The sequence below is a fragment of the Capricornis sumatraensis genome, chromosome 4 (genome assembly GCF_032405125.1).
Source record: "Capricornis sumatraensis isolate serow.1 chromosome 4, serow.2, whole genome shotgun sequence".
In the NCBI taxonomy this organism is placed as follows: domain Eukaryota; kingdom Metazoa; phylum Chordata; class Mammalia; order Artiodactyla; family Bovidae; genus Capricornis; species Capricornis sumatraensis.
Window position 1 is genome coordinate 38,148,830 of NC_091072.1, and position 24,910 is coordinate 38,173,739.

Sequence of the window (24,910 nt, forward strand, 5' to 3'; positions counted from 1 at the left end):
AAAGATGTCATTTGGTGGAAAAGAGGCCAGTAGACTGGCTGCATTTCTGACTCTCTGAAGATGAGCTGGATTTGTACTTTGCTTTCTGGTCTACCCTTAACTGGGGGCAGTCCCTGGAACGGGGGTGAATATTATGAAATTCTGAGAGTCTTTAAAGAAAAAAAAAAACAGAAAAAAGGAAAGTAGGCAAGCTTTCAGAAAAAATCTTTTATCAGACCTTCACCCTTGATGCTGGATTCATTGAACAAATGTTTGTTAAGCACCTGCTGTGAGTCACACATTCTTCTAAACCCTTAGCATACTTTAAGATCCCGCCTGCTTTCTGGAAGCTTACGTTCTAGGTGCCTGACCTGCCGTCCGTCTCTGGTCTGTATTTTCTTTCTTCCTCTGAATGTGGTACGCAGCACCTATTCCAGGGGTCAGAGCAGATTTCAGATTTTTTCTCACCAGAACGACAGAAAAAAAGTCTGCAGGTTCCATGTTGCATAAGGCAGATAATATTTCTAATTCCAGGTGGAACATCCCCTACGGATAGAACAAATTAACAAATTAGTTCTCATAGCAAAAAATAAAGGATAAACATAGGCCACCTCCACAATGTTTATCATACTCTTAAAAAATTGTCTGGCCAGGTTCCAGTTCTGGAACAATAAAACAGGGACGATAACTTTTTTTGTTGTTGTTCAGTTGCTAAGTCATGTCTGACTCTTTGCAACCTCATGGACTGTAGCATGCCAGGCTCCTCTGTCCTTTACTATCTCCCAGAGTTTGCTCAGATTCACGTTCATTGGGTCGATGGTTAATCTCTGAACGTGAATGAGCATGACTCTAACCATCTCATCCTCTGCTGCCCTTTTCTCCTTTTGCCTTCAGTCTTTCCCAGCATCAGGGACAATAATACATACTTCTAAAAGTTGTTGGGAAGGTTTATATAATACATGTATTTGTGTATGTTATTATATTCTATCAGGTTTCTCAAGCCTCCTGGTGGTGGATGTGAGCTAATTCAACAAGGAAAAATGGAGCTTTGGAGAATAGAGTGGAATGTTTGGAAGGATGAGTCTTGGTCTTTAGGGAAATAGGAAAGTGTTCTGATCCTCAGTCAGTGGCCTAATTTTCAGTTTTACAGCCTAAAATGAAATAAAGAAAAGAAAACTGAGTTCTTCTCACCATGACTTGTGGATTTATAGGTCAAGCAGAACTACCCAAAGTTCCCATAAGGAAAGCATTTTCTATTTGTCACAAGAAAAAAATAAAGAGGAACTCCATGTGGTAATGGATGTTGACTGGACTTAGGGTGATTATTTTGCAATCTGTACAAATATAGAACAATTATGTTGTACACCTGAAACTAATATTGTATGTTGAATATATCTCAATTTTTTAAAAAACAGCATTTTCTATTTGGGAATGAGATGGTCGAAAGAAAGGTCTTATATCAGATCTGCAAATGTCAATCTATCATGACTCAAAAAAAAAAAAGCTTTGCTGGTGGCTCAGTGGTAAAGAAGCCACCTGCAATGCAGAAGACACAGGTTCGATCCCTGATCCAGGAAAATCCCATATTCCAGGAAGCAGCTAGATCCATGTGCCACAACTATTGAGCCTGTGCTCTAGAGCCTGGGAGCCACAACTACTGAGCCCAAATGTCGCAACTACTGAAGCCCGAGTACCCTGGAGCCCATGCTCCCCAATGAGAGAAACCATCGCAATGAAAAGCCTGCACACTGTGAGGAAAGGTAGCCCCTGCTCGCTGCAACTAGAGAAAAACCCGTGTGCAGCGATGAAGACTCAGTGCACCCCAAAATAAGTAAATGAAATTATTCAAAAACCAAAACACTCACAGTGTTGGTCTTACATGATTTAAAAAAACAACCTTGCACAGCATCTCATATCCAAATGGGGTACACTCTCTGAGCCTGTGTCATCTCAGCTCTACCATGGTTTGGAGAGGAGCCCAATGAAGCGATGGGCGACATACCTAACGAAGGTCAAAGAACCACAGCCCAGAAATCTGGAGATCAGAGCTGGCCTCACTTCTCCCCGTAGCTAATGATTTCTCCTCGGATAACTCGTTTCACTGCTTGTGCCTCAGGTTTCCTCTGTAAAATAGGCTCTCTGTGGAAGCTGGAGGAATGCCATCAGCAGTAGGAATTGCTGCTGTGACCATGACTGTAAATTGCTCTGCAGGACAGCAGCCTTTCTTGGGAGTGTGGTTTCCTCTCCCTGTAAAGTGTGGGGCTTCCATAGAAGATTCATTCCCTTCCAGCTTTGACATTTGGGCGACGGTAATTTCTTTCTGTGAACTTTTCTCAGACTGTGATGAATCTTTTTTATTTGTATTGGAGCAAAGATGCCTCTATGACTTGTTTTATGACCCTGAAAACTCATATTTAGCCTCTCAAAACCTTTTTGTAGGGAAGATCAAAATGGTCCAGAGCTGAGTCCCAGAGGGGTCCACCTGCACCCACCACCAACACACAGACAACTCCCGCCCATCCCCGCCAGGGACACACACATCCGGGGAATTCCTGCACAGCCTTCCCCAGCCTGTCCCAGCTCAACCCTACTGGTTGGGTGCAGCTTTCTACCCTGACCAGGAGACATTTACCTGAGTTCATTTGGACCAAACAGTAGAGAACAGTGAACAGAAAGAGGACCTTCATGTTTTAAAATTCCCTCAGGTCTCCCCGCCCTGCTGTGCAGAAAAGCAAATCTGATGAAAGAGCCAAGTGGATTGGAGAGGACAGACAGGTCACAAAAACGGGACATTTATAGGTTTGGGGACACTAATGAGGAATGAGCACATTTATCTGGTCTACTGACTAAGGCTGTGGGCAGAAGTTACTGGATACTCTTCTGCCTAAAAATAGACAGGCTTCATCGTATTCAGGACCTGACCAATAACTTGGCTTCAGTGGCAGAAGAACCACTGGAGTGATGGTTACTTAGCACCTGGTGCTGGGCCAGGTGATGGGGACAGAGACGTGCAAAGACGGGGTCCCCGCCTTCTAGTAGCTTCTGACTGGCCAGCATCTACCACAGTTGGGCACATGGACACACTCCCAGGTGCATAATAGCTTCAAAACCACTTATAGGTGGTCTCCTGCCCCTGTTTAACCAATTTGCAGCAAACATGTTTGACCACAAGTCTTACTGAGAAAATGGATTTTGATAAAGAGATGTCAGGTGGCAGCCCCATACTTCTGGAGGTGAGTCAGGACACAGGTGAGCAGAGTGGGCACCCAGAAGAAGGGACAGACATTCAGTTCAGAGATTCCAGTACTAAAAAGATTAAGCAAAGGAACTAGGTCCTAACAAGGGATACCCTTATTCACTGGCTTGTCTGTACTTTGTAAAAGCACCTACTAAAATAGGGCTTAAGGGGAAGTTACTTGGGAACTTTACCTCTCTGTGCCAACAAAAAGGTTCACAAAGCACTATGTAATTATAAAATAGATATTAAGATAGTGTCTATGTGTGATTCAAACAGTAAATAATAAACATTAAAATTTACAGCTCTTTTTTTATGGCTCATTGCTCTGAACCTATGTCTGAAATCACCTGTCATAAAAATTGCCAGCCTAGAGGGGTGGGATGGGGTGGGAGGTAGGAGGGAGGTTCAAGAGGGAGGGGACATATGCATACCCATGGCTGACCCATTGATGTATTGCAGAAGCCAACACAAGATTGTAAAGCAATTATCTGCTAATTAAAATTAACTGAAATTTTAAATGTCTAAACAGATCAATTTAACCCTGAGAAAACAGGCTTCCATACCAAAACAATACATCCTAAAAGTTCAAGGATTCCAATGAATAATTACAGTTCTAAATGGATCTCTCTATAAGAGATAAGGATTATTGTTCAATGAAAACACTAAAGTGCATATACCCAAATGTATGGGTCATTTTTTATTTTTTTATTATTATTTTTTCTGAATTAAGTGTTAAGCTTTATTTTTTTTTTAATTTTAAAATATGGGTCATTTTTTAAAAAGTCACCTATGTAAATGACACAATGCTTTATAATTGGTATTCATCCTCGCTATTTATACCAACCTGATGTAGGGAACATTTAAGGTAAAGGTATATGGTATATTTTTTCTAGCATTAAAGCCCAAATAGTTGTGAAATTATAGTTTGGAAACTGTTTTCTGTACAGCTGGAAATTTCATGAACTATGTTGGAAAATCAGCTCATTTGGGTGAGAAATGATTTAACAGTATCAGGTTTTATCACCCACATTTTCCCCTATACTTTAATCTATTTCAAGTCAGTCACAGACTTGGAATGCAATCGCTAAGGAAGAATTGCATAAACAGTCTGGAGAATCAGGTGTGCCATTCTTAAGGAAGCTAAAGTAGAAAATCAAGTTCATTGAATGGTCTTATTAATCTGGTCATAGGTTCATTGGTTTCTATAATTACAGGGTTGAAAGAAACTAAAGTTCATTTTGTTCCAACAAAGAAGATAATTATTCTGGTGTGTATTACACTTATAAATAGAAGAAAAAAGTATAACGAGAGATGAAAGATACACGGGTTTGAAACATTTGATAACAGCTAAACATTTTTATGCCATTATGAGATGGTTGGATGGCATAACCGACTCAGTGAACATGAGTTTGAGCAAACTCTGGGAGATGATGAAGGGCAGGGGAGCCTGGCGCGCTGCAGTCTATGGGGCCGCAAAGAGTCAGACATGACTCAGAGACTGAAAAACAACTTCAAACATTTTTATATATTAAAAAAACTTGATACAATTAAATAATAATTAGCCAAACAACCCAATTAAAAATTGGGCACAGGACTTAGACCTTTCTCTAGAGAAGAAATACAAATGGCCATCAAACACATGAAAAGATGCTCAACATCATTAATCATTTGGGAAATGCAATCAAAGCCTCAGAGAGATACCACTTCACTTGCCCTAGGATAGTCATTAAAAAAAAAAAAAGTAACAAGGATAATATTTTGGAAAGTAGACACTATTAGTAACAGTGTGGAGAAATCAGAACCTTCATACATGGCTGATGGGAAAGTAAAATGGTGCAGCTATTGTAGAAAAAGTTTGATGCTTCCTCAATAAGTTTAGGAGATAATTCTTTTTATTTTATGTATTTGAATAATATTTTATTTATTAAAACAAAACTTGTACATGAATGCTCTTAGCATCACTATGCACAATCACCAAAAAGTAGAAATATACAAATGTCCATCAATGGATGAATGGAAAAATGAATTGCTATGTAAAGGACCATGGATGGATCTGAAGATTGTCATACTGAGTGAAATAAATCAGACAGCAAAAGACAAATATGATATTGCTATACATGGAATCTTAAAAAAATGGTACAAAGAAACTTACTTACAAAACAGAAATAGAATTACAGATATAGAAAACAACCTATTGGTTATTAAGGGGGAAAGGGAAGGAAGGGATAAATTGGGAGATTGATTGACATATACACACTACTATATTTAAAATAGACAACTAATACATTATTAATTAATAATTGTGTTGTTAAAATCACCTCATCTTAGAGAAAATAACTTATCTGAGGACACAAGGATGGTTACTTTTACTCCCAGGAACCAGATCCTTGAATAGCCAAAAGGCATTTCCTCCACTAATGTGATGAGTTGTGGTGCTAAGTACATACACACACATGTACACACAGACCACTCTATCTCTCACCATATAAAATAGAATACAGTTCAATTCAGTTGAGGTCAGTGGCTCAGAGGTGTCCGACTCTTAGCGACCCCATGGATTGCAGCACATCAGGCCTCCCTGTCCATCACCAACTCCCGAGTTTACTCAAACTCATGCCCATTGAGTCAGTGATGCCATCCAACCAGCTCATCCTCTGTCATCCCCTTATCCTCCTGCCCTCAATCTTTCCCAGAATCAGGGTCTTTTCAAATGAATCAGTTCTTCACATCAGGTGCCCAAATTATTGGAGTTTCAGTTTCAACATCAGTCCTTCCAATGAATATTCAGGACTGATCTCCTTTAGGATGGACTGGTTGGATCTCCTTGCAGTCCAAGGGACTCTCAAGAATCTTCTCCAACACTACAGTTCAAAAGCATTAATTCTTCAGCACTCAGCTTTCTTTATAGTCCAACTTCACATTCATACATGACTACTGGATAAACCATAGCCTTGACTAGATGGACCTTTGTTGACAAAGTAATGTCTCTGCTTTTTAATATGCTATCTAGATTGGTTCTAACTTTTTTTTCAATGAGCAAGCATCTTTTAATTTCATGGCTGAAGTCACCATCTGCAATGATTTTGGAGCCCCCAAAATAAAGTCTGTCACTGTTTCCATTGTTTCACCATCTATTTGCCATGAAGTCATGGGGCCAGAAAACAAAGATCATGGCATCTGGTCCCATCACTTCATGGCAAATATATGGGGAAACAGTGGAAGCAGTGAGAGACTTTATTTTTCTGGGCTCCAAAATCACTGCAGATGCAGCCATGAAATTCAAAAACACTTACTCATTGGAAGGAAAGTTATGATCAACCTAGATAGCATATTAAAAAGCAGAGACATCACTTTGTCAACAAAGGTCCATCTAGTCAAGGCTATGGTTTTTCCAGTAGCTATGCATAGATGTGAGAGTTGGACTATAAAGAAAGCTGAGCACCGAAGAATCGATGCTTTTGAACTTTGGTGTTAGAGAAGATTCTTGAGAGTCCCTGGGACTAAAAGGAGATCCAACCAGTCCATCCTAAAGGAGATCAGTCCTGGGTGTTCATTGGAAGGACTGATGTTGAAGCTGAAACTCCAATATTTTGGCCACCTGATGCGAAGAGCTGACTCATTTGAAAAGACCCTGATGCTGGGAAAGATTGAGGGTAGGAGGATAAGGGGATGACAGAGAATGAGCTGATTGGATGGCATCACCGACTCAATGGACATGAGTTTGGGTAAACTCTGGGAGTTGGCGATGGACAGGAAGGCCTGGCCTGCTGTGGTTCATGGGGTTGCAAAGAGTCAGACACGACTGAGTGACTGAACTGAACTGAACTAATGGGGCCAGATGCCATGATCTTAGTTTTCTGAATGTTGAGTTTTAAGCCAACTTTTTCACTCTCCTCTTTCACTTTCATCAGGAGGCTCTTTAGTTCTTATTCACTTTCTGCCATAAGGGTGGTATCATCTGTGTATGTGAGGTTATTGATATTTCTCCCGGCAATTTTGATTCCAGCTTGTGCTTTATCCAGTCCAGCGTTTCTCATGATGTACTCTGCATATAAGTTAAATAATCAGGGTGACAATATACAGCCTTGATGTACCCCTTTCCTGATCTGGAAGCAAATGGACCTCAGAAGCAGAAGACGTTAAGAAGAGGTGGCAAGAATACACAGAAGAACTGTACAAAAAAGATCTTAAAGACCCAGATAATCACAATGCTGTGATCACTCACCTAGAGCCAGACATCCTGGAATGTGAAGTCAAGTGGGCCTTAGGAAGCATTACTGCCAATAAAGCTAGTGGAGGTGATGGAATTCCAGTTGAGCTATTTCAAATCCTAAAAGTTGATGCCGTGAAAGTGCTGCATTCAATATGCCAGCAAATTTGGAAAACTCAGCAGTGGCCACAGGACTGGAAAAGGTCAGTTTTCATTCCAAATAGAATGCGCTCTGATTTTATTTGTGAAATATAAAGTAAAACTCTTCCAATTCCACCTTTATGTCTATAGGTGGCAATTTGTGATGCTTTTGGACCTGAAGACAAAGGACTTCTTGATAAAATTATATAAAATTCCATAAAGAGAAAAGAATTCTTTATGGATTCTGTTCCACATTATTTGTGGAATTCATTCTTTATGGAATGTTCAGTCACACGTATCCAAACAAAATGAAATATATTTCACTAACCTTACAAAATTGAGGACGTAGCATCACCAATGCAATAGTCTCTAAAATCTTAATAAATTTCAGGCCAAAGTCTCCATCTCTCTATCTATGGAATGAAACCTTGTGATTTTTAAATCCTAAGGAGGCTGAAAGCTATGCAATTTTTGATCCTACCTCTAAAATTCATTAATATAATAAATTGTTTGTTGTTGTTGTTTTTATTCATTAGCTTGTGTCCAACTCTTAGTGACCCCATTGGACTGTAGCCTTCAGGCTCCTCTGTCCATGAGATTTCCTAGGCAAGAATACCTGAGTGAGTTGCCATTTCCTTCTCCAGGGGAATATAATAAGTAATAATAAAAATTTAAAAATTGACCTATCATTTAGCTGCCAGAAAAATTCCTATTTGACATACTATCATAATGAAAATGCACTTTGGACCCCAAAATGGTGCATATTTCCATGACATTTCTACACTTCTTTTTGGCCTTGTAAGAAACATGAAATAGAAGAATTTAGAAGTTAAATGATGACGTTATTTTATAGATTAATCATAATACTTTGTGCATTTTTATAATTAAAATTTTACTTTCATAAGCTTTATCTCTTTAGCAATTTCATAATCTAGACAAGAGTAGTTATCACTATTCCAGTTTTAATAGTTAAGAAACAGAAGCATGGGGGGTATAAGTTTACATATAACCATAGGTTTTAGCATGGGGATCTTTACATACCTGGTCATAATTTAAACTCTACCTTCCTAATGTATTAATCATTTATTGTCACACTTTTGTTACCTTGTCACTTAACTAACAGACTCTTAACACCAGTAGCCCAGTATCTGGGAACTCCTTAGCAGGAGAAGCTTCATCATTAGTTGGTTGATATCGATATCCCTGATGGCTCAGCAGGTAAAGAATCTGCCTGCAATGCAGGAGATACAGGAGATAATGCAGGTTTGATCCCAGGGGCAGGAAGATCCCCTGGAGGAGGGCATGGCAACCCACTCCAGTATTCTTGCGTGGAGAACCCCATGAACAGAGAAGCCTGGTGGGCTAGTATGGGCTTGCAAAAGAGCCAGAAACGACTGAAGTGACTGAGCATACACACAATATTCTGTACATTAAGGATGTGACTGTAATCACTAGAAGACTCTATAAAAGGACAAGTCCTTTTCTCTGTCCCATTCTTAGCAAGCTTAATCCAGTCCTCTATTACTTTAGAACCTGTAAGGAAAATTATATTCTTTAAAAAAAATAAACATTAATTTGTCCATTGATTATGACTTTGGTTTCTGTATCTGAGTAAGGGAATCAATAAGAGTTTCCTCAAGGGATTATTTGGGGACTACAAATAAGGTGAGTAAAAATCCAGACGCCACGTTTGCAATAAGGCATATTTGGTAGATAATAGCCACCTGCTGGGGACAGCCCAATGAACTGGAGGTCTGCTGCAGCCTCCTGAAAGAACAGGCTGTTGCTCTTTTGATTGTCAATGACAGCAAGGCACTGGAGCTTCCAGGTAGCAAAACTCTGCAGCATGAGGAGGGAGTGTCTTTCCCCTTTTCACTGGTTGGCATTCCAGATAGAAGAGGAAAGAGACACAGACATGAAAACTGTTAGAGACGGTGAGACACGAAAGTCAAAGGAAGGCAAGTCAACCTACCTAAAGATTATGGCATTCCTGAGAAGGCAACAGAATTTTCAGATAAGACATAATGTGAGCTGGAGGGAAGGAATTTATTAATCAACACGTGTGACATTTCAGATAAATAAGCGCTAGAGATCTGCTATTCAACACTGTGCCTGCAGTCAACGATGATACATTGTACTCTTAACATATATATGGTAGATATGATGCTAAGTGTTTTTATCATAATAAAATTACTTTTTAAAAAGGAAATAGTGCTAAGATACAATTTTAAAATAGTTTATAAAGTAGAAAATTAATGAAATAAGCCAGTTGATAAGACTTACCAATTTTCAGGTAAAACCAATGAGAATCGCAGTTACATATATCTTAATGAAATGTTGAAAGCATAAACCAAAAGAAATGAAAGCCTACAAAAATCAGGAGTCCTGTTAGAGAACAAAAGCAGTCCTGCCCTATGTATCTTTCACACGATTCTAAACGCTAGATGAGGAACTGGCACCTTTGAGATTTAAAGAGGAAAATTGTGTTGCAAGGCTTTGGTTCCCTAACTGATTCTCTCTTATGGGTTAAATTAAAAAAGAAAGAAAGAAAGAAAGAAAATCATTCTAAACTATTCAAGGAACCAGAAAATATTACATCCAAATGCTATTCTTGAAAATATTATAAAATTTACCTTTTTTCTATACTACAGTGCCTGTTTTTGTTTTTGTTTTTAAGAAAAGGAATACCTGATGTTATTTTCTACCTTTACATTTGCCATTTTCAAACTCAGGACCTTCCATGTTAAAACTCTGTGGCTTGGCCATTCTGTTGGTTCAGGAAGTAACACTACTAGTGAAAAGTACTCAGTGGTTGGCTAAACTCATCTTTTCCCTCTCCAAGTCATGCTTAGGTTCATGCTTATGTTTTCTCTGTCCAAACTGGCTTTTCACTTTTACTGAAGCATTTCTTACTCATCATATGTCTATTTCACCACACAGAGTATTTCCTAACTCCCTTTTATTCCCGAAGAAATAAGCAGAATTTTCAGCTTTTGGTATCCCAATGGAATTATCTCACACTCCCATAAAAGCCATAGTGAGACTCTTGACTATCTATAAGACCAATTTCTCTGTTCACCAGAGGCTTCCATCAAGTCCTTGGTTTCCAGATACATGAATTACATCAACACAGCCCTTGCGTGTAGACTAAGTGAAGTAATACCCTGGGCCCCCACCACCTGACTTTGGCTGAGGGCAGTTGTTCTTATTTGTGGCTAAGGATTCTTGCCACAACATCCATTTGAAGTGATCTTCCCACTGACTTCCTCTCATCCTAGAGCCCGTCTGGTGTGTCTTTCTTTCGTATTTATTTCTGCTGTTGTGTGCTATTGTGCTCAGTCGTGTCTGACTCTTTGTGACCCTACGGACTGTAGCCCACCAGGCTCCTCTGTCCATGGGATTTCCCAGGCAAGCGTCCTGGAGTGGGTTGCCATTTCCTCCTTCCAGGCGATCTTCCTGACTCAGGGCTCGAACCTGCATCTCCTGCATTGGCAGGCAGAATCTTTAGCACTAAGCCATCTGGGAACTTCAGTTAAAGGGCAACTGGTCAGCATAACCAGCCTCCTTTCCTCCAAGCCCTGGAAACTCCTTTGGGCTCTCTTTTCACTACCCTAACTCAATTTTTCAGTTACCTCCTATAATCCCCCATTTTATACAACCCCCCTGTACAGCTAACCCAATCCTCGGTTAAGCCAGGGAGAAAGTTGGAGCACTTATTTACCATTTTCTTAACATCTTACACCAAACTCTTGTCTCATTTGTCTTGCAGGTCTTTTTTCTCTTCCAGGGTCAACATGATTCTTTGCAGGGGAGCACACCAAGCCCATACAGTCACGTTTTCTTTGTCTCAAATAACTGATGGAAATAGATCTCCAGAACAGCTGTCTATTTCATGGTCTTCACCAACTGTGGTCATGCTACTTGCTTCCCAGGATGAATTACTCATTCACACAATCACAAGTCGCTGGGCTCAGGACATTTTTGCCCACTGTGCTCATCAAGAGTTACCCAGGGCATCAACACAATCATCATTGGAGTTGAGACTAGAATCCAAGTACCTGGCCTTCCCACAAGGGCTGCTTGTACTCATACACTCAGATCCACAGTCATCGGGGACTCATAGAGCCACGAGCCTTCCAGCCCGAAAAGCCCTTGTCCAGGGCTTGTTGAGAAGCCTGTCCCAGTCAGTGCTGCCAGGAAACATCCTGAGAAAGGAATGTGTGTCGTCTTAGGTATAGCAAAGTTGTGTAAGGCAGAAAAGCCCACACCCACACCTTGAGACTTCTGGCTCAAAGTAAGCTGGGTCAGGGTCCTGGCATGTCACCTGATTGCCACTTCATCTAGGTTGGCTCAACAAACTCTGCTCTTAATTTGTCCTACAATGAGGCAGACATGAGAACTACCCATCACAGGAGCCTTGGATGGACAGGTAGGAAGTAGCACCTAGCTTTCCTAGAGGAGCTCTCAGAACTCAGAGAAAGGAGGAAGCTGCTGGAAGAGAAACAACAACAGATCCTCTGAGGCCTTCTTGTTCTCCTGAAAGCTTCACCACACTGCCCACTGAGGCATGTCTGCTCAGGCGTGTCTGACTCTTGGCAACCCCATGGGCTGTAGCCCTCTAGGCTCCTCTGTCCATGGATTCTCCAAGCAAAAATACTGGAGCAGGTTGCCATTTCCTTCTCCAGGGGCTCTTCCTGACCCAGGGCTGGAACCCAAGTCTCCTACATTGTAGGTGGGGTCTTTACCTTCTGAGCCACCAGGGAAGCCCAAAGACCTAACAGAGCCATTCCATCAGTCCCCTGTGGGACGCAGCCCCTGCCCCTGGCTGCTGGGGTCAATCCCATCCCTGCTGTCCTCATCAGTAACACTGATTCGACTCATCTGACCCCAGGAAACCTCTCTGGTCCATCAAGAAAGATGCTGTGTTAATGAACTCAATTTCTCTTCATTAGTGTTAAAGTCAGTGTGTTAGTCACTCAGTCACATCTGACTCTCTTCATTAGGACAGACTAATTTTAATTTTTGTTTTTATTGCTAAAAGATTCCCTGGGTCTAGTAAGATCTCCTCCTATGACCCAAGAGATAAGGGCAAACCAGCTCAGAGCAGGCCGAACCTGCAGGGCCGTGATGACCACCGCATGTGTGGACGGGAAGGAGAGATTAGGTGTGGCCATTATTAGTCATAGGAAGCCAAATGGGGATGTGACTGACAGAGCCGGGCCACCATGGCCCAGCCCCAGCAGACCCTGGGCTTCCTGATGACCGGGAAGCTCTGGAGGGTGGATGAGTCAGTGGGAACAGAGTGATCAAAGCCTTCTGGGGGACGGCTCTCCAGGTGCAGTGGGCAGAGAGGACACAGTGGGCGAGGGGAGCAGACAGCAGGCAGTCAGGTGTGTTACGACTGGCTCTGCAATGACCCAGGGCAACCCGCTGCCTAAAGGGTCTCTTCCCACCAGGAGTACAGCAGGTGTCTACAAGCCTGGCCAGGCCCAGAGGCCTGAGTTTGGCTGCTTCCCTGAAAAGACAGACGAGGTGACTAACAGAGCTGCTGGCTCAAAACTGACCCTGAGGAGCCAGGGGGCTCACTCCCTTGTCTCCAGGCAGAAATGCAAAATCCTCCCTGGATAACATGCTTTACTGTTTCATACTCTCAATGCCCAGGAAGTCCTTCCTTATGTTAAATTTATGACTTTCTTGAGGCCATTTTAAGTCTACTATAGACTGGCTCTGCCTAGGGTTGAAGTAGTCTTTGTTTACACATACAAACTTATTTATCCTTAGGCACATTAATTCTGTCTTTTTAAATGTAAAATTGAAGAGTACTTCAATAACTTGACAGAGTCATTTTTTAAGATAAAATCACTTAAAATCACCAATAATCTTAACACTGGAAATGAAAATATTTTTGTTTGCTTTTGGATATATTTTTCACAATTAATTTTACATCAAATATACAAAAACGGTATCCTGTTGGCATTATTATGGACAAATAATGCCGTTTGTCCACTTATTTCATCCTTTTCTATGGCTCACCTTGACTCTTATTTCTTGTCTCCTCTCTCTTGGAATTCATCAAGTTCCTCCGGGTCCCAGTGGATATGGTGAATGCTGCAGGCTTCAAATCCAACATTCCCTAGACCCGTCTAGGCAGCCCCTTGCTCCTCCTGCTCACCTTGTTCCTGATGTTGCCTGATCCCCAGGACTTTTTCCCTTCCTTCCTTCTCCTCCGTCACCAAAGGTGTAACCCCAGTCTCTGCAGAAACACCTTAATTGTTCCCTCTTCAAGCACTGTCTCCACTACAGTCACTGACCGTGGCCTCCACTGGCAGGAGCATCTCTCCCTTTCTGGCCTCTGGTCTCCCACATTTCCAGTCCAGGCCCAATTCTTTTGTTGGAATAAACATTCCAACACTCAAGTATGATTATGTTCACACCCCTGAAGCACCTGGGAACCTTCTCTTGTTTAACCGTCTCAAGTCTTTAGTATAATGTTTGTTCTTTTTTTGACAATGTCACACACTTTTCCTGTATCCTCCTCGTGTGATACTTGTAATCAGTCCCTCTCTTCTACAGTTATGCTGAGCTTTTCCACATTTTCTTACCAAATAATTCTTTCAAGATTCCGCAACTTCTACCAACTGCACCCTTTGCCTGAGAATCGCTGCTTCTCTTTCACTTAACAAACTCCTAATCATACTCCAAAATCCTGCTCAAATTTTCTCAGGAACCCTTTCTTAATTCTGTTTGTATTTATCTTCCCCACATGCTGGATACACGCACATTTTAGAATAAGTAGCATCCTCTTGTTTTTATTTATTGAGATATCTTTCTCCCCACATAGTCCTACCTCCAATTCATTACATTCCCCAGTGCCTAGGAACCAAAGGAGGAACTCAAAAATATGTTTAAAATAAAAGGACATTCCCACCAACAGTGTAAGAGGGTTCCCTTTTCTCCACACCCTCTCCAACATTTATTGCTTGTAGACTTTTGGATCGCAGCCATTCTGACTGGCGTGAAATGGTACTTCATTGTGGTTTTGATTTGCATTTCTCTGATAATGAGTAATGTTGAGCATCTTTTCATGTGTTTGTTAGCCATCTGTATGTCTTCTTTGGAGAAATATCTATTTAGTTCTTTGGCCCATTTTTTGATTGGGTCATTTATTTTTCTGGAATTGAGCTGCAGGAGCTGCTTGTATATTTTTGAGATTAGTTGTTTGTCAGTTGTTTCATTTGCTAATGGGAGAATGGCATTGAAACATGTATAATAACATATAAGAAACGAATCGCCAGTCTAGGCTCGATGCAGGATACAGGATGCTTGGGGCTGGTGCACTGGGTTGACCCAGAGGGATGGTATGGGGAGGGAGGTGGGAGGGGGGTTCAGGATTGGGAACACGTGTACACCCATGGGGGATTCATGTTGATGTATGGCAAAACCAATACAATATTGTAAAGTAAAATAATAATAATAATGATAAAATAAATAAATAAATAAAAGAACAAATGATTTGAATATTTTCCTGGGAGAGTTTATTACATCCACATCTACCAGTAAAAATTGTGTTGATCTGGAAAATATTGTATATCTCAAGGTAGCGGTTTTCTCCAAGATCACGTCAGAAGATCACGTGCAGCAGTTTTCATCTTTTCCTCTGCTCCAGTGAAAGTTTAGACTGGTGCCATCGACAAAACCCCAGTTCCTCTCTGCTCAGCCTTTCAGCTTTTGTCCAAAACACCTGCATTAGGACTGATGGCCCAGTAGGCAGCAGACAGAGTTTTGGCTTCCATGTCAACACCTCAGTTCAAAGGTAAGCAGCAGGCATCTTTTTTTTTAGAGCAATATCCTAATTGGAATTCCATGTAATTACAAAATTTTTGACATTTGCCATCGCCTTTTATGCACCTGACAACTTTGAATCCTGGTTCTGTATCTGTATAAAGAAACAGTCAACGTTAGCATCGTAAGACCATCTCAAGGACCAAACACTAGTTATCTTAACCCAAAGGCGTACGGTGGAGAATGGCAAGGGATAGGAAATAGACTTCTTTGTCTACGATCTACCATCAAACTCAGATCCTTGATTCTGGCTTAAGAGTCACCTTCACTCTCCCTGAAAAATGAACTTTCAATTCAGAGGCAATTGGCAACAGAAATGGTGAGGGATACTTTAGGACACAAAGGTTGTACTTTAAATAATCTAGAAGTTGTGTAGAGGGACAAAGAAGGACTTGGTGAGGCCAAGTGTGACGTACTATGGCCTCACGAGACGCGTCCTAAGTGCAGAGGTCCCTGAGGAAAGTGGGTGGAGCCACCCTTTGAGGGAGGTGACACACCTGGGCCCGGCAAGCAGGGGCGGCAGAGGGTAGCACTCAAAGAGTTTACAAGATGTGCTTTCTCCCCACTGCTGTGAGATAGTGCCTGGATCCGATAACTTAAACATGAGTCAAGTTACGGGAGGAACTGTATTGATATCTTACTCGGTACTTCAAGTACTGAAATTGGTAAACAAATTTTTCTCTTAAATAATATATTATGGTGCAATGATGAAAGAAAAAGCTGGGAGACTTCCCTGGTGGTACAGTGGTTAGGAATCCAACTTGGCAATGCAGGCACATAGGTTTGATCCCTGATCTGGGAACTAAGATCCCACCTGCCTCTGAGCAACTAAACCTCCTGCATGCTATGACTGAGACCTGACCCAGCCAAAGAAATACATAAATTTTTTTTAAAAAAAGAAAAAGTTGATGAACACAATGAAAGCAGAGGCACAATGTCAGAGACTTAGAAGTAAGTGGGGAAGGTTTCTGATGGATACCATGCCCAGGGTGCTCTTTTTATCAGAGGCACTTGCCACTGATGTGAGATTTGACCGTTGAGATCTGAAGAGGTGTTACCCTCTTCCTGTCCTAATTTCTGTCCTCAATAAGCCTTACAATTATTTGATTAAATCAATGAATCAATTGATCCATCAAACTATTTTCTTATCACTTCATTTTCAGAACAATAGTCTTTTTTTTTTAACCTATAAAAACCTGAATGTAGGGAATTCCCTGGCAGTTCAGTGGTTAGGACGCAGTATTTTCATTGCCAAGGCCCTGGATTTGATCCCAGGTTGGGGAATTAAGATCCTGCAAGCCATGCAACACAGCCAGCCCCCACCCTGCAAGAAAAAGAAAGAAAGAAACCCTGATACTATCACCATAATCGAAGTCATAAACACATTCATCACCTCCAAAAATTTCCCTGTGTCCCTGTGTTTTTGTTTTGTTTTTGTTTCTCTTGTGGTGAGAACATAAGATCTACTCGCTTAACAATTGTTTAAATGCACAGCCCGCCCCATTAGCTCTAGGCTCTATGACGCACAGCACACCTCTAGCATCACTGAAACTTTAATCCTAATGGACAACAGTTCCACTGACTTCTCTACCTGCCTCCTCTGGGGACCCCAGAGACGTTGCCATGGTCTGCTCCTCTGTCTTTGATTGTTTTCAACACCCCGTAAGGTTCATGGTTTCGAGTTCAAAACTGTAAGATCAAGACCAGGTATATAGCTCTGCTTCTTCCAAGAGAGAGAGTTATCTCCTCAGATCTGTTAACCATTGAGTTAAACCCCAACACAATCCAAAGATTGTTTGCATTATGGCTTCGATGGCAGATGACCCCAGAATTGTCTCAACGCCGCTGAGAAATGTCGTGTTTAGGGTGCCCCGTGCCAAAGCTGCACAACAGTCATCGTTAGGGATCCCTTTCTTTGGGGGATCCAACACTCTCTCTGTGTTCACTCTGTGGCTTTGTCTAGTGTTCAGAGCTACTCAAAATCATCCTGTCTTAGGGGAGCTACTGTATCCCTCCAATGCCCCAGTCTCAGGATGACACAGGTCGCTTGCCTTCAGGTTCTTCTGGAATAGGCCTTTGTACTGTCTGATTGTCCTCTTCAGGTCCTTCCAGTGGGAGAAAGAAGCGACACACACCTGTCACCCAACCGAGGAGCTCATTCTCACTGCACCCACACACAGTCCAGACCCCCGCTCAGTCTGCATCTCTAGTCACCAAAATGAATTCTAAAACATTCAGAAAACTAGTACTCGGAGTGGAAACAAGAGAAGATAATATTGCAGGCTCTGGGGGAAGAAGTTCTGAATCCACACGACTTTTCTGCTGCTTAGGTGACCGTGATTTAAGAAAGAAACTCTTCAAGGAGCTGAGAGTTGCCTGACCTTCAAAAGGAGGTGATAGAGCCTATCTTCTAAGTGTATGTGAGTTCTCGCAAAGCACCCAGCACACCGCAGGTGCTCATTATACACAAATCATTGTCCTGTTAATTAAAACAGGTGGAACATACTTTGGTCCTAGAAGCTTCTGGCCCTGGAATCTTCTAACCAATCAGTAGGAGCAACCGGAGGAAAGATGGCAGAGTATCTGGAGACCTTTGGCTGGCCCAGCTGCTAACAGCTCTGCCATCCCCTCGGGACAGCCCACTTGTTCTTCTTAGTTTACTCAGCTGCAAAGCAGGGACAATAATAGGGCTTATCTCCTAAGCCTATCATGAAGATTAAATGAAATTATGGGAAGCAGTTGGAACAGACCCACATTAAGTGAGCAGAATGTAAATATTATCATTATTGTTTGTGATAATGTCCTAGTCTTCTGGATTGCCTCCGTAAGTTATAAGGAAAAAACGATCCAGTGTTATGATCGATTCTGTACCAGAAAGGCAAGTTTATAACAATATTTTGTCCACTGAGCACTGTTTTCATGAAGCAAAGCCAATTCACCTGAGTATTGACTCAAGACATCATTGAGTGAGTGAGTGAGTGAGTGAGTGAAGTCGCTCAGTCGTGTCCGACTCTTTGTGACCCCATGAACTGTAGCACACCAGGCTCCTCCATCCATGGGATTTTCCAGGCAAGAATACTGTAGTGGGTTGCCATTTCCTTCTCCACAAGACATCATTACTGAACCTGAAACATGCTAAGTCCTGCTTTGCCTGTTGGGCTTTACACAGTGAACGTGGCAGCTGATCTCTAATTCTCTGCTCAGGTTTACATTCTCCACTAGTTTGCACGTGACTTTGGAGACATAGGGAAAGCACACTGGGGACACAGAAGTCATGCGGTCCAGAACCTCCAGCAGGCAGATCACAGCCTGTGGACCACTCTGAGAGCATCACAGTCAGTCTCCAAGCCAACTGTGTCACACTCTGCTTGCACTCTCTTTGCCTGATGCTTCCACATTTCACAAGACCTTCGGGGGTCCTGCACTGGGGGGCTGTCATACCCCTCCCTAACTTTCCCCACAGGCAGAGCAGACTATGTCATGCATATATCGTCTCAGGACACTCCACCGCTCAGCCCACAGGCCCCCACAGTCACCTCCCATCCACTCTTCCTCTGAAGGTCCTGCGCATGGACTGACCCATCCCGGGCTCTGTCACTTACCTGGGAAGGGGGGCTCGCGAGGCACGAGGTAGCGCTTTACTTGGTGGTGAAGTGGGTGAGACCTGTTTGTTCCCCGTCCCGGGGATTCTTCTTGTTTCCTGGGACCCTCGGGGTCCTGGTGGTTAGCATGTGTGACTCCGGAAAGTCCTGTTCAGGGTAAACACACAGCAGAGAATGTTTACAGACCCAGGAGAGCGAGGGGCTTATGCTCCAAGCGATGAGCAAAGAGTGGAAGTGAGAGGGGCTGGGGAATCATCCATCAGTGGTCATGCAGGACGGACACATCCCGGGCCTGCTGTCCAGGTTAGGTGACAACACAGCCTGTGCGCTTCCACACTTGCTGGGTGGGAAGATCTCACATTAAGTGTTGTAACCACAGGAAAACACCAGCACAGAGAGCGACATGGAAGCTCTGGGAGGCACAGAGGCATCCACCCCCTTGGCCATGGGGACAGGGTCACGGGTGTTTGCACACGTCCAAACTCATCACATTGTGCACATAAGTAGGTGCAGCGCCCTGTGCGAGGACCATACCTCAATAAAGCTGCAGAAACAGCAAGGGGCGGATGGATGGAGTGGGCTGGAAGAGGGGCAAACGTGACCTGTGTGTGTGAGAGGCAGAGACAGAGAGGAGCAATGTCTGAAATGGGAAGTAGTGGAGCTTGAGTCCCCATGGAAGTTAAGCTGAGCAGCTGCCAGGCTGTCACCAAGGTAGTCGTAGAGACCCCCTGAATGTCAAGGTCCTTCCTGACACACACTGTCCTTCTCTGTAAGGGAAGGAGGTGCTAAAAGGATGAAAAAGCACAGTCAGCGCTGGGAGCCTCTCTCCTGGGAAGCTGCGCCACCAGCACCTTCAGAGTGTCATTGACACGACTCCCCTGGACGTCCAGTGGTTAAGACCCCGCCTTCCAATGCAGGGGGTATGGGTTTGATCCCTGGTCTGGGAACTAAGATCCCACAAGCTTCGGGGCGCACCAAAAAAAAAAGTGTTGCTCACAAACTCAGGCAGAGACCCCTGCTGAGCCACCCACCAGGAGCTGGGTTCCCAGAGCTGAGTTGCTCAAGGCCCAGGGGACTCCTACCCTGGAAATGACCATCGCAGAGAGACCCTGGCCCTCAGGCCCAGGTCCCGTTTCTGATTTACCTGGAAAGAGCAGAACCACAAGGAGAAGAGTGGATGGAGCGAGGAATTGCTTCATGTCGCCGAGGAGGCTGCAGCCCTGATGTCCAGGGCTGGCTGAGGGCGGGTGGGCGGCAGGGAGGGCTTCCTTTATAGCCAGGCTTGGGGGTGCTGGCTGGGAGGGGCTGCAGCCGCAGTAACTTCCTACTCACAAAAGCACACAGGTAGATGCATTATTTTCCCACCGCTAGCAGAACAAACATTGAGCCATTTTTCTCAGGAAGTGAATAATATGCCTGAATGCCTTGGGTAGGTTTAGTGAATGAGATATGTCAGAGGAGGAGGAGGAAGAGGAGAGAGGCAAGAAAAATGGCATTAAGGGAAAATCACTGGTTTCAAGTGCTGATGGCTAATGCATTGCTGTTCGTTAAAACGACATAAATAAAGCTGTCACAGTACTGCTATCTTGTCCTCAGAATGTATCTTCAAAAATGATGCAAGTTTTACAGTATATGGGCAACTTATTTCTACATGTTTGCTTTGCCTATAAGAAAACAACTCTGACTGGAGCAGACCAGCGTCATTTAAACTCTGGTTGGCTCTTAAACTGTGTTAAGGAGTTAGCACTGAATTTTCCAAGTATGGTAAGAGCCCTCTGGTCACATTAAAAAAAAAAAAAGTTCTTTTCCCCGAGTTATATATTTCAAAGTATTTTCCAACGATGTGATAGAACATGGTGAGTGTTTTTGGAGACAACCCAGGAAGGGGAGCTTATTGAGGAAGAGACAAGACTGAGTCCATGTTGACGCTGGGTGACACGAACAGGACGGGTCACTTTTCATTTTGGGGAGAAAGGGCACAATCAGCCTCACAGCTCATAGGTGGCATTGAGTATCTCTATTAGGAGACACCAAATGCGGGATTATTGTTCTCATTTTACTGGCTGTTGACATTCGTTAGCAGATCACTCTTTCCCTGGGTGTTTGCAAAATACTGATAATCTGTATCACCCCTCCTTCATTTATTAGCTGGACTACTCAGTGAAGTACAGTTTGGGCAGGAACCCCAGGTCCAGTGTTTTATCACACCTCACTTTTCAGGCTAAGGAGGCCGGGAGCGCGCACCTCGCCAGGGTCGGAAGCGCTCTCTGCTGCCATCTGCCGGATGGAACCCTCCACACACATCCACTGAGGTCAACCCTTCTCACAGAGCATCTCTGGTTTGTCTCCCTGGAGGTCTGTGTTTTGAATTGCAGTGTATGCCAGACAAATTGCACTCAGTATTGATTTATTCCATTTTAATTAATAAAAGACACGTATAACTATTGAGCAGAACTGCTGATCAGAAAAGAAACCCAATATTACAAGATCAATCAGTATGATTCAGGCACAAGAATAAAATGATGTTCACTTAGGCTTGTGGCGGACTGGACTCGCTTCTGGCTCACCTTCTGAAGTGCTCTGAGACAGTCATGTAAGCTGCGCTGCTGCCCTCCGCCGTCAGGCAGAGGCCTGTGCTCACTGCGCCTCCTGCCTCGGCTCCGCACGCGCGCGCGCCCTCGGCCGGTCCTCACTCAACCAGACGGCTGGTTCCGCTGGGGACGGTCCAGCGGGAAGGCCCAGAGAAGGGAGGCTCAGAGGTCTGGCTGGCGGCCATTTCTAGGAGCCAAGCTCCCTTCGGCTTTCCGTCCTTCTGAGGATTCAGTGAGTTGACATTCCACTTTTTCAAACAGCACGGATAGGTGTTGGGGCATTTTCCAACTCTGAACTCTTGTCTCTTACAGTTCCTCCGGCAGCGAGCAGTCCCGTAGCCGCATATCCTGCCTGCGTCAAGGTCACTTCCCACTAAAGAACAGAATAAGGCAGGGCGTGATTAACTGTACCTCCCCGGACACCCCACCCCCTCCACCGTCCTCGCTGATCGGCCTCACCATCTGATTTGCTTCCAGCACGGCTTTATTATTCATTTATTTTTAAGTTAATTGGTTCGTGTCACACTTCTTTTTAAAATCCTTGCAAAAGTTTGCTATTAATTTTTTGTATTAAATCCAGCCAAGCCTGTTAGCTTTGGCCCACAGAGCTGGCTGCTCAGAGCCTGGGCCTTCTCTTCAGACTCCAGCTGTTCCCCAGCGGCCCTCGCTCCCCCACATCCAGAGCCCCCTGGACTCCGCGGGCTCCTGCACACCAGCCCCTGTCTGTCTCAGGGTCCCCTCCCTCACCCCCTTCCCTCTGCTTGGAACACTTTCCTCCTCTTCCCACAAATAACCTCTCCGAACCTTCCGCTCTCTACCTCAATGTCAATGGCAGGGAACTCTGCCTGGTCCTCCTCATGTGGCTCAGTGCCCCAGAACTATTCTCTTCCTGATGTAATTTTTTTTATTATTTCATAACCTGTATCCCAAATAGTGTGTTTGTGTGTGTGTATTTTCAGTAATTTGGTCTTCTCAGTTGAATTCCAGGTTCCCTGAGTGGGAGGAGGATGTTGTGTTCATGCTCACGATTGCACACCCAGGACAGGTACACACGTGTGCTTCATAGTGACCTGCTGGGCACATGCCTGGAGAGACTGGACTGGAGTGAGTAGAGGAGTATAGGACTGGGGAGAAGGAGGTGGAATCCTGATCCTGTGACCCTTGACCGAGAGCAGAAGCGAGAGAGGCGGTTTCCTCACTCAGTGTGTGCTCTGAGGCTGAACAGTCAGCGCTCACATGACAAGCTGGTCGCATCTCACAGCGGAGCCAGGAGAGCCCTGAAGCACAGGTGATGGTGGGAAGGTGGATGGTGGGTTGGAAGAGCATCCCTCCGGGACTTTGCCTGAGGCGCCTCTACAGCCAGTGCTTCCTGCCTTGGGCAGGAACCAGACGAGTGCATTTCAGGGTAGACCCAGTGATCCTAGGTCTTTCTTATATAATGGATCACCCTCCTATGTACCCCCTTTCCTGCTTCATGGGCATTTCAAGGGGCTGCAGGTACGTAAGAGCCAGGGTCACCGAGAGGAGGAGCGGCGGAGATGTGGACGGCTGGTCATGGCAGTCTGGACTCCACTCCCCCACTCTCCCCCAACATCGCCCGCGTCCCGGGGCCTTTCTCAGGCTCAGACTCTAGTGGTCACCCTGCCCCAGCCCTCAGTAGCCAAACTCAGGCAATGGTGACCAGCTCAATGTGAACATCCCCTGGTCCTGGAGGGACCCCAGACCCAGGTTTCTGTGGCAACAGGTTCTTCGTCTTGTGATCACAGGTCAAAGGGAAGCTGGTTTCTGATAAATAAATTACCACCATACTTTGACAGGCCTAGAATATGCTGATAGCAGGACTTCAAAGAGGTGTCTGTGGGAAACAGCCCAGAAAGAAAGAACAGCAAGGAAGAGTTAAGCTAAACATGAATCCTCCAGGATAAAGAAATAACCCACATGAATTACTGCAGGAACTCACTCTAGATAGGGACAAGGTTGAGTACCCTTTGGAGCTTTGAAAATCCACCAAATGGTTTGGAGAGGATCAGGGAGTTTCTCCGAGTCAAACAATCGGTGTCGTCCCAGCACAGCTGGACTTGAGGCTCGGAGGACCTGACTTGCCCTCACTGTGCTGTGGAGCATTTGGCTCAGCCTTTAGGAGGCGGGAGTTGGAGTCCCTGCTGAGGCTAATGGTTTGCCTCTGGGTACACAGATTACCACAGTGGTCAGGAGATTGCCAACGTCTCAGTGTAACTTAGAAACTTTCTCAGCAGTGTCCAGAGGCACCTGCTATTTGTGTTATCCATACATTTCTGTTCTGCCTACTGAAATCACAGCATTTCTCTTCATCCTAACCCTCAGACTTGATATTAAAATTTTAGGAGTGTGAGTGGGGTCCCTTTCTGTGCAGATCGAAGGTGTTCAGGAGCAGATGGGGGACATTGATGGGAAGTGGAGGGGCAGGCATCTCTTTCCACAAAATCCCAAGTGAATAACTGCAACTGTCTTGCAATGCAGTCAGGACGGTTAGTGAATCCCCCAGTGACATTTAAACTCCCTGCATTTCTGAGTCATGAAGCTCGCTGCCGGGAGGTGTACACCAGCCCAGCCTTTCACTCCAGATTACTCCTGGTCTCAGTCAGGGAGGGCTGAGATTGAAGATTGATGGAAGAAGATTGCAGCCCCTGCAGGATGTTTATTCTTAGTCAAGCTTTTTCTTCACCCCCTGTCCTCTGCAGTTCCCTGGGTTTCTAGCTGAGAGTCTCTTTTTACTTGGAGAAGCTTGGGAGAGCAGAAGGAAAGCGGTAAGAGCAGGACAAGGATCCTCATGGTCCCTTGGTCGCTGGAGAGACACAGAATTGTGTCTGCAGGGGTCACCACAGGGCAGGAGAGGAACAGCTCTGGTTACGGCATAGCGATGCTGTAGACTGCCCACGCTTATCAAAACCAGCATTTATTGGGACTTCCTTGGTGGTCTAGTCATTAAAACTCTATGCTTTCAGTGCAGGAGATGCAGGTCTGATCCCTGGTCCAGGAACTAAGATCTCACATGCGGTGCAACATGGCCAGAAGAATTTTAAAAAGCAGCATTTCCTGGTGAGCACCCATGCAGCATGAAGGCAGGTGCTAGGGACAGCCCTAGTGGCCTGGAGACAGTGCTCAGGATGGGGAGGGGGGGAAAGACCCTCGATGAGGAGTTGTTTGTGCCTCCACTTGTTTCCCCATCTGAAACAAGAATTGGATCTAGATGATCTCTTTAAGATATTCTTTGATTCAGATGAAAGGACTTGCAGTTCTGTTTCAGTTCAACTGGCATTAAATTGCC

General features: G+C 44.1%; 3 protein-coding genes across 3 annotated transcripts; all 3 read right to left on the reverse strand.

Moving 5' to 3' along the window:
- Positions 1-337: 337 nt before the first annotated feature.
- LOC138079127 (sperm-associated antigen 11A-like) lies at positions 338-2,666 on the reverse strand. Its single transcript, XM_068971968.1, has 2 exons — positions 2,612-2,666; positions 338-525 (listed from the first exon to the last, which is right to left on the reverse strand). The coding sequence occupies exons 1-2, from the start codon at positions 2,664-2,666 to the stop codon at positions 338-340; spliced, it is 243 nt and encodes an 80-aa protein (XP_068828069.1).
- A 12,704-nt stretch (positions 2,667-15,370) lies between these two features.
- On the reverse strand, positions 15,371-20,211 carry LOC138078544 (sperm-associated antigen 11B-like). The gene is made up of 3 exons (XM_068971387.1): positions 20,157-20,211; positions 19,013-19,159; positions 15,371-15,504 (listed from the first exon to the last, which is right to left on the reverse strand). The coding sequence occupies exons 1-3, from the start codon at positions 20,209-20,211 to the stop codon at positions 15,371-15,373; spliced, it is 336 nt and encodes a 111-aa protein (XP_068827488.1).
- A 1,490-nt stretch (positions 20,212-21,701) lies between these two features.
- LOC138078545 (beta-defensin 104A-like) lies at positions 21,702-24,414 on the reverse strand. The gene is made up of 2 exons (XM_068971388.1): positions 24,335-24,414; positions 21,702-21,954 (listed from the first exon to the last, which is right to left on the reverse strand). Exons 1-2 carry the CDS (start codon positions 24,412-24,414, stop codon positions 21,702-21,704), a joined length of 333 nt encoding a protein of 110 aa, XP_068827489.1.
- Between the last annotated feature and the right edge of the window lie 496 nt (positions 24,415-24,910).

What these genes read in the sequence shown, in the direction of transcription:
- LOC138078544 (XM_068971387.1), bottom strand. Translation starts at nt 20,211, where the DNA reads ATGAAGCAATTCCTCGCTCCATCCACTCTTCTCCTTGTGGTTCTGCTC. An exon ending in TGTGGTTCTGCTCTTTCCAG is followed by an intron (nt 19,160 to 20,156) that starts GTAAATCAGAAA and finishes TACCCTGAACAG; the next exon opens with GACTTTCCGGAGTCACACAT. An exon ending in TCGCGAGCCCCCCTTCCCAG is followed by an intron (nt 15,505 to 19,012) that starts GTAAGTGACAGA and finishes TTCTTTATACAG; the next exon opens with ATACAGAACCAGGATTCAAA.
- LOC138078545 (XM_068971388.1), bottom strand. Translation starts at nt 24,414, where the DNA reads ATGAGGATCCTTGTCCTGCTCTTACCGCTTTCCTTCTGCTCTCCCAAG. An exon ending in AAAAGAGACTCTCAGCTAGA is followed by an intron (nt 21,955 to 24,334) that starts AACCCAGGGAAC and finishes CCTTGACGCAGG; the next exon opens with CAGGATATGCGGCTACGGGA.
- LOC138079127 (XM_068971968.1), bottom strand. Translation starts at nt 2,666, where the DNA reads ATGAAGGTCCTCTTTCTGTTCACTGTTCTCTACTGTTTGGTCCAAATG. An exon ending in TTTGGTCCAAATGAACTCAG is followed by an intron (nt 526 to 2,611) that starts GTAAATGTCTCC and finishes TTCTATCCGTAG; the next exon opens with GGGATGTTCCACCTGGAATT.